Here is a 13,376-nt window from a genome sequence, read left to right on the forward strand (position 1 = left end):
TACTTTGAAGAATTTTGGAGGCAGCAAAATCAACGAGTTTGAACTACAGATGAACCAGCGAAAGCATGAATCAACCTATGACACATCATTTGTTCCCCTTGACCATGACTATACTACCATATCGGATACAATAGGGTCTTTTAAGAGACTTTTGGATAGGTACATGGAACTTAGAAAAATAGAGGGCTATGGGCAAGCCTAGTAATTGCTAAGCTAGGGACATGTTTGGCACAACTTTGTGGGCTGAAGGGCCTGTATTGTGCTGTAGGTTTTCTATGTTTCTACTGACACAGGCCACTGTTTCTCTAACGTGTTGCTGACTTCCCTATCCCGCCACAGTACAGAAGTAATTCCTCGACCATAACCCAGAGTTTACGATCCATTGGCAGGTCTGTCCCAACAGGTCCACCATCTCAGCCTATTTCATTCCAAATTTATTTCCTCCTTTCTACATTAGGCTTTTTACACTGACAAGTTCCTTCCCACTTACATCTGCGATAATTCTAACACCCTTCAAATTAACAATTTTTTCTCCTGTCTCAGATGTGTCACTTGCACTTGTCTGCTTCAACAGGACTGCTTTGAGTCAGTGGATTGGGCATTTTCCAAGAGCTCAGAGGACCTGAACAAATACACCACAGTTGTCACAGACTTTATGCACAGCTGTAGATGAGTGTGTCCCCAGAAATTCATTCAGAATCTTCCCCAACCAGAAGGTCTGGATGAAACAAGAGATCCACAACCTGTTGAGGGACAGATCAGTGGCATTCAGGTCCGGTGAGTAACATAAGAGATGCAGATATGACCTCCAGAAAGCAATCTCACATGCAAAGTGGAGGACTTGTATGCTATCACCTCATGCAAAGTGAAACCAAGCCACACAAGTGGTAAACAAGTTTTTGCTCCCACAGGAGTTGAGGTTTTGGACTGAGACCCTTCATCAAGACTGGGAAAAAAGATGAGAAGTTACAGCAAGAAGGTGAGGGAGGGGAGGAAGAAGTACAAGGTGGTATGTGATAGGTGAAACCAGGAGAGGAGGAGGGGTGAAATGAAGAGCTGGGAAGCTGATAGGTGAAAAAGATAAAGGGCTGGAAAAGGGGGAATCTGATTGGAGAGGGTAGAACACCATGGAAAAAAGGTAAGAGAGCAGTGCGTGCAGAGAGAGCAGGGGAGCACATGCTAGTCACTTAGGCATGGTCAAAAGGATGTGCTCCCCTGCTCTCCACTTTCTCTGCAATAATTCTGACTTAACCATCAAACACAGATGGGGGGGTGGTGTTGTAGTAGTCTGGTGGACCTTGCTGAGACCAGGCGACAGCTCTGAGATACCTCTGTTTACTTATCCCTTGAACACGACCCCACCAAGGAGCACCAGGCCACTGTCATCCACACCACCACTGTCCTAATTAACTCTGGGGATCTCCCATCCACTGCCAGCAAACCTCATAGCTCCCTTACCCTGCACCTCCTGTTTCTACCTCCTACCCAAGATCCACAAACTTGACTGTCCAGGTAGACCCATTGTTTCCGTTTGTTCCCACCCGCCAAACTTATGTCTGCATACCTCCACTCTGTTTTAACCCCTGGTTCAGTCCCTTCCTACCTACATCCATGACACTTCACATGCTGCAGAGGGTTGTAAATTTAGTCGGCTCCATCTTGGGTACTAGCCTACAAAGTACCCAGGACATCTTCAAGGAGCAGTGTCTCAGAAAGGCAGTGTTCATTATCATTATTAAGGACTTCCAGCACCCAGGGTATGCCCTTTTCTCACTGTTACCATCAGGAAGGAGGTACAGAAGCCTGAAGGCACACAATCAGTCATTCAAGAATAGCTTCTTCCCCTCTGCCATCTGATTCCTAAATGGACACTGAACCTTTGGACATTCCCTCACTCTTTTCTGTTTTATATAGTATTTCTGTTTTTTGCATGATTTTTTATCTATTCAATACATGTATACTGTAATTGATTTACTTATTTAGTTATTACTATTTTATTTTGTTTTTTTCTTCTTCTTTTTCTTCGTTATAAATTGCATTGAACTGCTGCTGCTAAGTTAACAAATTTCACATCACATGCAGGTGATAATAAACCTGATTCTGGTTCTGATGTTCTGGATCTTTTCAATGACTCCAAGTTCCATGTTTCATTTTCACCATGTATGGCCAGACCCAATATAGCTCCATTGCCCCATCAAGAGGGCCGTAAAATTCTCTGCTTCTTTCTAGATAATAGACCCAATCTGTTGCCGAGCTAACCACTTGGCCTGGTAAAAAACAAGGGCCGAGTCAGAAATGTTTATACTGTGGCCCGGTTAATCCGAAAGGAGACCAATCCTGACACCACGTGCCAGACACGAATGGCTAACTGTCTGGTGTGACAAGCTATGAAATGAAATGACCACTCTACTCCGTCTGCAGGAACTGGTCCTCACTCTCAATAATTTTTCCTTTGGCTCCTCTCACTGCTTCCAAACTGTGCTCAGGATGAGGCTTTCCATTCTAGGACTAATCAGATGTCCCCCTTCTTCAAGGAAAGGGGTTTTCCTTCTTCCATCAATACTACCCTCCCCCACATCTCTTCCATTTCACACACGTCTGCCCTCATCCCATCCTCCCACCACCCCACCAGGGATAGATAGGTTTCCTCTTATCTTCATCTATCATCCCAGTAGCCTCCACTTCCAGTGCATAATTCTCCTTATCTTCCATCACCTCCTACAGACCCCACCAACATTACATCTCTCTCCTGCCTCCCCCCCCAATTCATGCTTTTCACAGGGTTGCTCCCTACGTGACTCCCTTGTCCATTCGTCCCTCCCCACTGATCTCTGTCCTGGTACTTATCCTTGCAAGCGGAACAAGTGCTACACCTGCCCCTACACCTCTTCCAATTGAGTCAACACATCAACTGTGAGTCTGTTGGGGTCATACATATATCTGGTGTTCCCAGTATGGCCTCCGACGTAGACTGGGAGACTGCTTTGCTGAACACCTGCGCTCCTTCTACAGGAAAAAGTGGGATCTCCCGGTGGCCACCCATTTCATTTCTATTTCCCATTCCCATATGCCAGTGCATGGCCCCCTCTACAGCCACGAAGAGGCCACACTCTGATTGGAAGAATATCACCTTATTTTCCATCTGGGTAGCATCTATCCTGATGGCATAACCATTGATTTCTTGAACTTCTGATAATTGCCCCTCCCCACCATTCCCATCTCTCACCTCATCTCCTTACCTGCCCATCACCCCCATTACTTTCCTCTGGTGCTCCTCCCTCCCTCCCTCCCCCCTTCCCTTTTTCCCATGGTCTTCTACCCTCTCCTATCAGATATCCCCCCTCTCAGAATTTTATCTCTTTCACCCATCAGCTTCGCAGCTCTTTATTTCACCTCTCCCCTCCCGTTTCACCTCTCGCCTTCCTCCCCTCCCCCCACTTTCTTGCTCCAAGAAGGGTCTCGGTTCAAAACATCTACTGCTTACTCTTTTCCATAGATGATGACTGGCCTGTCGAGTTCCTCTAGCATTTTGTGTGCGTTGCATCAATGTCTTTTGTGCTCATTTTAACTGTCAAAATATGGATGCACCTTCACAAACCCTCACAGCCCCCGATGACCCTGTCGTTTTGGTCTCTGAGGCCAATATGAGTGCATCCTTCAGGAGGGTGAACCCATAGAAAACACCTGGTACAGATGGGGTACCTGGCTGAGTATTAAAGACCTGGGCTGACTAACTGCAGGAGCGTACACCAATATCTTTAACCTCTTGCTTTGGCAGCCTGAGATACCCACTTGCTTAAAGCAGGCTTCAATAATACTGGTGCATCAATGACCATCATCCAGTAGCACTTACACATGCTGTAATGAAATGCTTTGAGGTTGGTGATGAACCCTATCAGCTCCTGCCTAAGAAGCAACTTGGGTCTGTTCCAATTTGCCTACCATCACAACAGATCAACTATAAATGCTATTTCATTGGCTCTTCACTCAACCCTGGAGCATCTGGACAGTGAAAATGCAAACAAGAGGGTGCTCTTCATTGACTACAGCTTGGCATGGTGGAGGATTACAAATACCTGGGGATACAAATTGACAATAAACTGGACTGGTCAAAGAACACTGAGGCTGTCTACAAGAAAGGTCAGAGCCGTCTCTATTTCCTGAGGAGACTGAGGTCATTTAACATCTGCCGGACGATGCTGAGGATGTTCTACGAGTCTGTGGTGGCCAGTGCTATCATGTTTGCTGTTGTGTGCTGGGGCAGCAGGCTGAGGGTAGCAGACACCAACAGAATCAACAAACTCATTCGTAAGGCCAGTGGTGTTGAAGGGGTGGAACTGGACTTTCTGACGGTGGTGTCTGAAAAGAGGATGCTGTCCAAGTTACATACCATCTTGAACAATGACTCCCATCCACTCCATAATGTACTGGTTAGGCACAGGAGTACATTCAGCCAGAGACTCATTCCACCGAGATGCAACACTGAGCATCATAGGAAGTCATTCCTGCTTGTGGCCATCAAACTTTACAACTCCTCCCTCGGAGTGTCAGACACTCTGAGCCAATAGGCTGGTCCTGGACTTATTTCCACCTGGCATAATTTACATATTATCATTTAATTATTTCTGGTTTTGTTTTGCTATATTCCTACTCTATTCCTGGTTGGTGCAACTGTAACGAGAGAGAGTGAGAGAGAGAGGAGAGAGAGAGACACACACACACACACTGTGGTATGTCAAATTATCAGGTGAATGAGTAGCTTTTGGGGCACTGCAACTCTGTGTCTTTATGATGCTTTGCTGCATGCTTGAGTGCTTGGTGGAGGGGAGGGTGCCGATGCTTTTCTTCCTGGTGGGGGAAGGGGGGATCATTGCTCTGCTGCTGCTTATGTGTGGGAGGGGGGAGCTGGGGTTATAACATTTAACTGTCATTCATTCTTTGGGGCACTTTTCTGTTTTCATGGATATATATTGTATACATTTCTCTGACATTAAATGCATCTTTGATACCCTTGAACTATTTTGTATTTTATATTTATGATTAATTTAGATCACTTTGTAGATACCTGTCTTCACACAAAAGGGCCTTTTTCTATTGATCAGTATCAAAAAAGACAAATTAAATCCGCTGTGATTCAATGTTGTAAAACAATAAAACATGAAAAATTCTCGGTGGGGGGGGTGCTGAATACTTTTTATAGCCACTGTATTTGTATTTAATACAGAGGAAAGATTAAACAGCAGATCTAGGTGTGATTTGCTCATGCTCTTAGATCCAAGTAATGTTTGACTATGGAATAATTTAATTGTCAGTGAAGGTTTAACAAACAATATGGGTACCCCCTACTTACCCGGTCAGCTGTAGCACTGGCAAAAATCATGTCCAATATACTTGCATTGTACTCAAGTGTGCACAGCTTGCTGGGAGCCGCTTTCATTGCAATCGAAAGGGCCACGCTCCGTCCATGCCTCACCATCCAGTCAATACCAGATATATCAGCTACAAAATAAAGACAAGCAATATCAATAATTCTACCTATACAACAGTTAACTGTGTTTAGGAAATATAGTCTACAATCAGGTGAAAGAGCATATAAAATTACCTGTAATTTATGCTCTTGATAATTAATCATATAAATACAGTATTGTGTAGTTGGGGGTAACACACCAAAAAAGACACGTCTTCAATGATCAGTGTCATCTCAAAGGACAGCAAGAGACAAGATCCAAGCCCATTTGCTACGCCTTTACTTTTAAAAATTCTTTATATGAAATACAAAATTGATTCCCATGTTGAATGCTGAATCTGAAATTATTTTCCAAAGTTATTTTTTGATGGATTCAAATTCTGTGGCATTGAAAACCATTTTGAACAGAAGTTTATTTTTAACTGCTCTAAACCATGAATGATATGAACAATTGGGACACTCAGTTTTAAAGAAACAAAACTCGACTTAAATTTTCAAGAACTGACTAACAGATCATGGACTTTAGTAAACTTTTTGAAGTGTGACGAAGACTTGAATTTAAATAGTATCTTTCTCAAACTTTAAACCAAAATGCTAATAGGCATAATGTGCAGCTATTCACTACTGAGTCCGAAGATCAGAGCTTCTTGAAAATTCAGCTCTCTTTTCGTGACTGATGCAGCTATAGAGATTAAATTCCAAGATGAAAATTCACTTTCTACACTCTGAATTTACAAATTTCAAAAGTGGTTGGGGAAACAAGTTTATAATGGGTGCAAATATACAGGAAAGAACAAAAACAGGATAGACCCAGTGCCAGAAATTAAATGGCAAGTGGAAAAACCCAACTCTGCCAGGCTAATAGAAGCATTATTATTTGAGTATACCAGATTGTCTATTGTAGTATTTAAGGACAATTCAAGTTAACCCTTACATGCTTGTCTCACTATAACTTTCTCCAACCCCCAAACCAGGTGTAAATGAGCTTCCCCTTGAACTCTACAATATCTTGTGACCTCAAATCTGTCATACTTTTCTGGATGCCCTGCAAATGTGGAGGCAATTTTTGACACCTACTTCCCAGAAAAACCTTTCATAATCTTACAGGCTTCCTTTAAGAGACAGAAGAGACTCTGTTTGTTCAACCTTTCCTGAAAGTTCGAGTAATCTGAGTGAATGGAGTCATAAATAAACAATGCATAATATTCTGAATATGGAGCAGCACATATCTGGGAATGATTCCCCTCTAACAGCACAGTCACTTGTGGAGATTCTGCATGACATCTAAAACTTTGACAAACTTCCACAGATGTACAATAGAAAGTATACTGACTGGCTGCATCACAGCCTGGTATGGAAACGGCAATGCCCTTGAACAGAAACCCTACAAAAAGTACTGGCTTTGGTCAAGTTCATCACAGGCAAAATCCTCAGGCTGAACATATCTTCATGAAACGCTGTCACAGAAAAGTAGTATCCATCATTAGGGAACCCCACCACCTAGGACATGCTCTCTTCTCCTTGCTGCCATCAGGATGAAGGTAGAGTAGCCTCAGGACTCTAACCACCAGGTTCAGGAACAGTTATTAACCATCAGACTCTTGAACTAAAGGGGATAAACTTTACTTGCCCCATCATTGAAATGTTCCCACAACCAATGGAGTTACTCTCAAGGACTCTTCATTTCATGTTATCAATACTTATTGCTCATTTATTTATTATTGTTGCTTCTTTCTGTACTTGCACAGTTTGTTGCCTTTACACTCTGGTTGAATACACTAGTTGGGTGGTCTCTCATTGATTCGGTTATGGGTGGTATTCTATAGATTTATTGAGAAAGCCCAAAAGAAAATGGATCTCAGGGTTGTATACGGTGGCATGTTTGTACTTTGATAATAAAATTTACTTTCAACTTACCCAAAAGGTCATTTTTGAGTACTGCATTGAGTTCATCATCTGGTAAAAATGAACACAATTCTCCTAAACAACCAGCAGAAGCCATGCGTGTGGCATCCTGAGAGAAAGAAGATTCAACCATCAGCCCAGTACATAAAGAAAATTACAAAATACTCCAGAACTTTCACAAAGTCCTTGTAAATGGAATAACTAATGCACGTTCCCTGGGTGCTGCTTTTAGAAACATCCATAAATTGGAAAGTGCACAAAAAAAACACTAGCTATGGTAATCATGACTACAGAATATTATAATGATCAGCATCAAAAGCATACAAGACTGATAACAACAATTGCTAAAGCTGGAGAGTGAGAGGAAAGAAGTTCTGCTATTCATAGGAATTAAGCATAAATGCCAGACTTTTGAATTTAATAATATTATGGCAGCTCTTTTGTATGTGGTAGTGTCCTTAAATCAGGTGTTCTTAACTCAAGGATGGCCTATATTACATTTTATAGCCTGTGTAAAACCATTTGCTCAAGATACTACTTCATACTGAGCTTAGAGCAGATGAACATGTCACTCAAATGATAACTGACTGCTTTCCCAATTTACTGTGCATTATTAGGAGAACCAAGAATTTTCCAACCTCCGACAGGCCTGTCATACCTCATCGTGCCCCAGCATTCCTAACAACCAAGTGGTGAGATTTTTACGGATATTTCCATCAACCTTGGCACCAGCTCCTTGAATGACAAATCGTAGGGCCTGAAGTTGAGTCTCTCTGAAAGTAGAGATACAGATTACTTTAAAATACAGTGTAATTTTAATTCAAAGATTCTGATGACATAGAAGAGCTGAATAAGAAAACCCTGGATAATTTAACGTCCTTCCCAAGAGACTGTAAACAAAATACTCTGAACAGATGTTTAAACACCAGATTTCTAAATTATAGCCTCCCTATTACTTATGCAATATTTCACTGCCCCAATGGACTGCTATAGCCGATTGAAAAAGTAGTGCCAAATAGACTCTCACTTTTCTCTCAGAATCATTTTGATCTTCAGACATTTTGAACGTACACTCAGTGGCCATCTCTTCACCTACTTGTATGCAAATATCTCATCAGCTGAACATGTGGCAGCAATTTAATGCGTAAAAATTCGCAGGCATGGTCAATAGGTTTAGACCAAACGTCAGAATGGGGAAGCAGTGACTAAGACCATGGAATGATCATTGGTGGTTTGGCTATCTCAGAACCTGCTGATCCCCTGGGATTTTCACACACAACAGCCTCTAGAGTTTACAGAGAACTGTGCAAGAAAATAAAATCCACTGAGTGGCAGTTGTGTGGACAAAAACACCTTGTTAATGAGAGAGGTCAGAGGAGAATGATTCAAGCTGATAGTTTAACTCAAGTAACTATGCATCATGACAGTGGTGTGCAGAAGTGGATGTCAAATCTTGAAGTGGATGGGCTACAGCAGCAGAAGATGACACCGGTTCCACTCCTGTATGTAATAAAGTAGCCACTGAGTGCACGTTACATGTTTATATTAATTTTACAGTTCCTCCTGCTCCACACCACCAATATATTTCTATCATGGAACAGTCTCTGTTCAAATACAGTATGCTTATTATCTGGAGCAAGATCACTCCAAAGGAAAATCCTTCATGTTCCACATACACTGATTAAGGCAATTCACTACACACTTGGAATTTTCTGGAAGAAGAATCCTATTTATTGCTCCTGTTGCAACAAAATTCATTTTCCCTTTACTTTATGGCACATACCTGACATTAGAATCATCTGCATTCCGTGCTAGATTCAGCAATTCAGTAAACAATGGGTCCACCTTGGTGTGAATAACTATCAGATTTCCAAGAGCTTCAGCTGCTTTTAGACGGACTGCACGATTTGTATCAGACAGGGCTTTTGTGAAGGTGGTCTGAAGCTGTGGAAGGAAGGGCTTCAGTGCAATCCCCACCTGTGTGCCAGAAATATATCATAAAAATATAGCAATAATGCAAACTTTGAGTCAGTATTGAAAAAGATTTCAGCTAGGAAAATCTCTTTTGACTGTGCTATGTACTGCTTTAACAACAGTCAAGCTAGCTACTAAAAGCACATAAAAAATTACTGGATATAACAGAAGCAATTGTGGTGTCAATGCATGTTATTTGTTTCAATAGAAGACGTGTGAAAAGTCACACAGAATACAACAGCAGAAATGCTTTAGAGGGAACAATTCTCAGTTTATCATCAACTGCACCACACATACATTTAAATACTGATGGGTACAGACTGCTGTGGAGGTCAAGACACTGGGTATATTGAAAGGGGAAGTTGAGAGGTTTTTGATTAGTAAGGGCATCAAAGTTACAGGGAGAAGGCAGGAGAATGGGGTTGAGAGATACAATTAATCAGCCATGGTGGAATGTCAGAGCGAACTCAATGGACCGAATGGGCTATTTCTGCTCCCATGTCTGATGGATGGGTCCAGGATGAGACGTTCAGTATCTGAATCAGAAAAAAAAAACACTGCTCACACATCAAATGCAGGAGGAACTCAGCAGGTTAGGCAGCATGTGTGGAGAGGAATAAACAGCTGACATTTCAGGTCAAGACCACAGCTCACATCATTAGGATGCATACACAGTGAACATCGTATGTCATAGTCATTTAATAAGATTTTTATTGACTGTTAATTTGAGTATATTGCTGCAACATTTTGCCACGAGAGGGCATAATTTGGTCATGGGATGCACATATTTGGGCGGCAGGGGCTCATTTGGCAGAAAGAGTCTGTTATCCTGCTGTATCTCTAAATAAAAATAAATAAATAATATTACTTTTGCCTTGTCCATTATACTGAGACTTGGCTAGCTAGCAATAAGGGGAAAACTGGAGATATACAATCCATTTACAAAGCTGGAAAGATTATATATGCTAAGCAAACACAGGAAACTGTTCATCTTTGTAGCTTTGTTATCAGGTTTGATGTCAGAATACAATTTACTGACAGAATTGTTTGCAGGTGTCCAATAATATACCTATTGAACAGTATGTGGCTTATGAACTGGGAGCAGAACATTTTAAACTCAGAAATTACTTTTGTCAAGAAGTTATGGCTCCACTTCGGGAAAATGGGAAAAATTGTTGGATACACAAGGAAAAGTTGGAAGGGCTCCAAGAAGAGCGAGGGACAAAAGAAAATGATGAGAAGTTCCAGGTGAATAACCACACTGAGACTGTCTGCAACTCATTGTGCCTCTACTATTTTGTGGATCTTCACAGCCCAACAGTAAAAATCAGTGAAGCTTTATTAATGTTGTAAATATATTTTAGCAATCAATACGTAATACGTCTCTATTACAGCTTCTGAAACATTAAATGCTTCTCCAGTCTCCTTGCTTATTTTCAGTATATCCTGTTATTGATTCTTACTATAAACATTTAAAAGCAATTTTTTTGCTACATACAGCTTCATAAGACCACAAAACATATTTTCTTTGTACATGTACGATGGGGGAGATGAGCAGGCATCAATGGGAAGACAAAATAAAAAAACTGGATGGGATATATTTGGTATTCAAGGCTTCTGTTCTTACCTTACTGAGCAATAAGCTGAGGGTGTCCAAGAGAGCAACCTTAACATTCCAGCTGAACCGATCACCCAATATACGGATTAGAGGTCCAGTGATGTTCACCACTGATGGCTTCAGTGCTTCTGCAGAAGTTAGTTTGATTACAAGCCCAAGGGCTTTGGCAGCTTCCTCCTTCTGGTCAGGGTTTCCAGTTAATACACCTTCTCGTAGAATGGGCAAAATGGATGTAACACCCTGCAATAACATGCTATGTTAACTTTCTATCAAACATCAACAAATTTAAGTTATTATAGGCATTAGAGAGACTTGGTTGAGGAGGGGCAATGTTCAGGGGACTCCATGATTTTAAAGGGGATGGTTTGGCATTGCTGGTCAGAGAAAAAGTCATAGCACTGCAGACAGGATTGACTGGGAACTTCGACTACTAAAGCTATATGGGTGAAACTGAAGGATAAGAAAGGGATGACCACATTAATGTGATTCTATTATTGATCACCCAGCAAGATTTAGAGGAAAAAATTTGTAGAGTGAGATCGCAGAAAAATAAAATTGTAATAGGTGATTATAACTTTCTACATATTGACTGGGACACCCATTCTGTAAAAGGATTAGGTGGGACAGAGTTTGTCAGATATTTTCAGGGAACTTTCCTTAATCAATATATAGAGTTTCCAACTAGAGAGAGTGCAATACTGGATTTCCTACTCGGCCATGAGACAGGGCAGGTGATAGAAGTGTTTGTAGGAGAACACTTTGAATCTAGTTATCATAATTCCATCAGTTTCAACATTATAATGGGGAAGAATAGTACTGGTCCTTGGGTTCAGATTCCAAATTGGAGGAAGGTGAATTCTGATGGCATCAGAAAGGATCCGGCAGGTGTGGATTGAGATAGATTGTTTTCAGGCAAAGGAATACTTGGTGTGTGGGAGACCTTCAAAAGTAAAATGTTGGGAATACAGTGTTTGTAGAACACTGTAGAATAAAAGGCAATTGGTTTTCAAGAGATCTTGTGGACCTGGTTAAGAAGAAGGTGCAGAGCAAGGAAGAAATGAGGTGCTTGAGAAGTATAAGAAATGCAAGAGAACATTTAAGAGAGAAATCAAGAGGGCTAAGGGAAGTCATGAGATTGATCTGGGAGACAAGGTGAAGAAAACTCTCAAGGGCTTCTACAGTAATCTTAGAGCGAAAGGATAGCAAAAGACAAAATTGGTCCACTTAAAGATCAGTATGGCATCTGCTGTATACATGAAGCTGAAAGACATGGCGAGATGGTGAGATCTTAAATGGATTTTTTGCATTTGTATTTATTCATGAGACAGACAGGGAGTCTACAGAACTGAGGCAAAACAGAAGAGAGGTAATGGACTGCATACAGATTATAGAAGAGGAGCTGCTTGCTGTCTTGAGGCTAATTAGAGCAGATAAATCCCCAAGACTTGACAAGTTGCTTCCCTGGACCTTTTGGGAAGCTAGTGCAGATTTTATAGGGGGCCTAGCCAAAGGTATTTGAAATGTCCTTAGTCACGGTTGAGGTGCTGCAGGATTGGAGGACAGTTAATATTGTTCTGGTGTTCAAGAAAGGCTCTGAGAATTATAAGCAGGTGAGCCTACATCAGTAGTGGAAAATTGTTGGAAGGCAACATAAAGGACACAATATATCAGTATTTGAATAAACTGAGCCCGATTAGGGATAGTCAAGATGGCTTTGTGCATTGGAAGTCTTGTTGAACCAATCTTATAAAGTTTTTTTTTCCCCCTCAGGAAAATAGATGAAGGAAAGGCAGTGGATGTTGTCTACATGGACTTTAGCAAGACCTTTGACAAAACCCTGCATGAGAGGCTGATCACCGAGGCTTAACTGCTTGACACTGAGAAGTGTGGTAGAAAAGAGAGATCTGGGAATACAGATCCATAATTCTTTGAAAGTGGTATCACAGGTAGATGGGGATCATAAAGAGAACTTTTCACATATTAGCCTTCGTTATCAGAGTATTGACAATTGGAATTGGGATGTTGAAGATGTATAAGACATTGGTGAGGCTAAATTTGGAGTATTGTGTGCAGTTCTGATCACTTGCCTACAAGAAAGGTATCAATAAACTTGAAAGAGTACAGAGAAAATTTACAAAGTTGTTGCTGGAACTTGAAGACACGAATTATATAAGGTAAAGTTGACTAAGTTAGGACATAATTCCCTGGAGAGTAGGAGAATAAGGGAAGATTTGATAGAGGTATACAAAATCATAAGGAGTCTAGATATAGTAAATGCAAGTAGGCTTTGTGCACTGAGGTTGGGTGATCATTGGTAGGGGCGAAAGGAGAAATAGTTAAGGGGAACATAAGGAGTAACAACTTCTCTCAGACGGTGGTGAGAGTGTAGAACAAGCCACCAGTGGATGTGGG

The 13,376-nt window shown here is 41.3% G+C and overlaps 1 protein-coding gene across 2 annotated transcripts in view; it reads right to left on the reverse strand.

Annotated features, from left to right (window-relative positions):
• The window catches only part of gcn1 (GCN1 activator of EIF2AK4), a 278,383-nt gene that overhangs the window by 11,821 nt on the left and 253,186 nt on the right, over positions 1-13,376 (reverse strand). For both annotated transcript variants that reach the window (XM_059983222.1, XM_059983223.1), the window contains exons 51-55: positions 10,974-11,204; positions 9,156-9,349; positions 8,031-8,145; positions 7,385-7,481; positions 5,351-5,499 (exon numbers count right to left, since the gene is read on the reverse strand). In XM_059983222.1, the coding sequence (XP_059839205.1) occupies positions 5,351-5,499; positions 7,385-7,481; positions 8,031-8,145; positions 9,156-9,349; positions 10,974-11,204 (786 nt within the window). The remainder of the gene's footprint in view (positions 1-5,350; positions 5,500-7,384; positions 7,482-8,030; positions 8,146-9,155; positions 9,350-10,973; positions 11,205-13,376) is intronic.

This window comes from Hypanus sabinus, chromosome 10, assembly GCF_030144855.1.
Source record: "Hypanus sabinus isolate sHypSab1 chromosome 10, sHypSab1.hap1, whole genome shotgun sequence".
NCBI classification, from domain to species: Eukaryota; Metazoa; Chordata; class Chondrichthyes; order Myliobatiformes; family Dasyatidae; genus Hypanus; species Hypanus sabinus.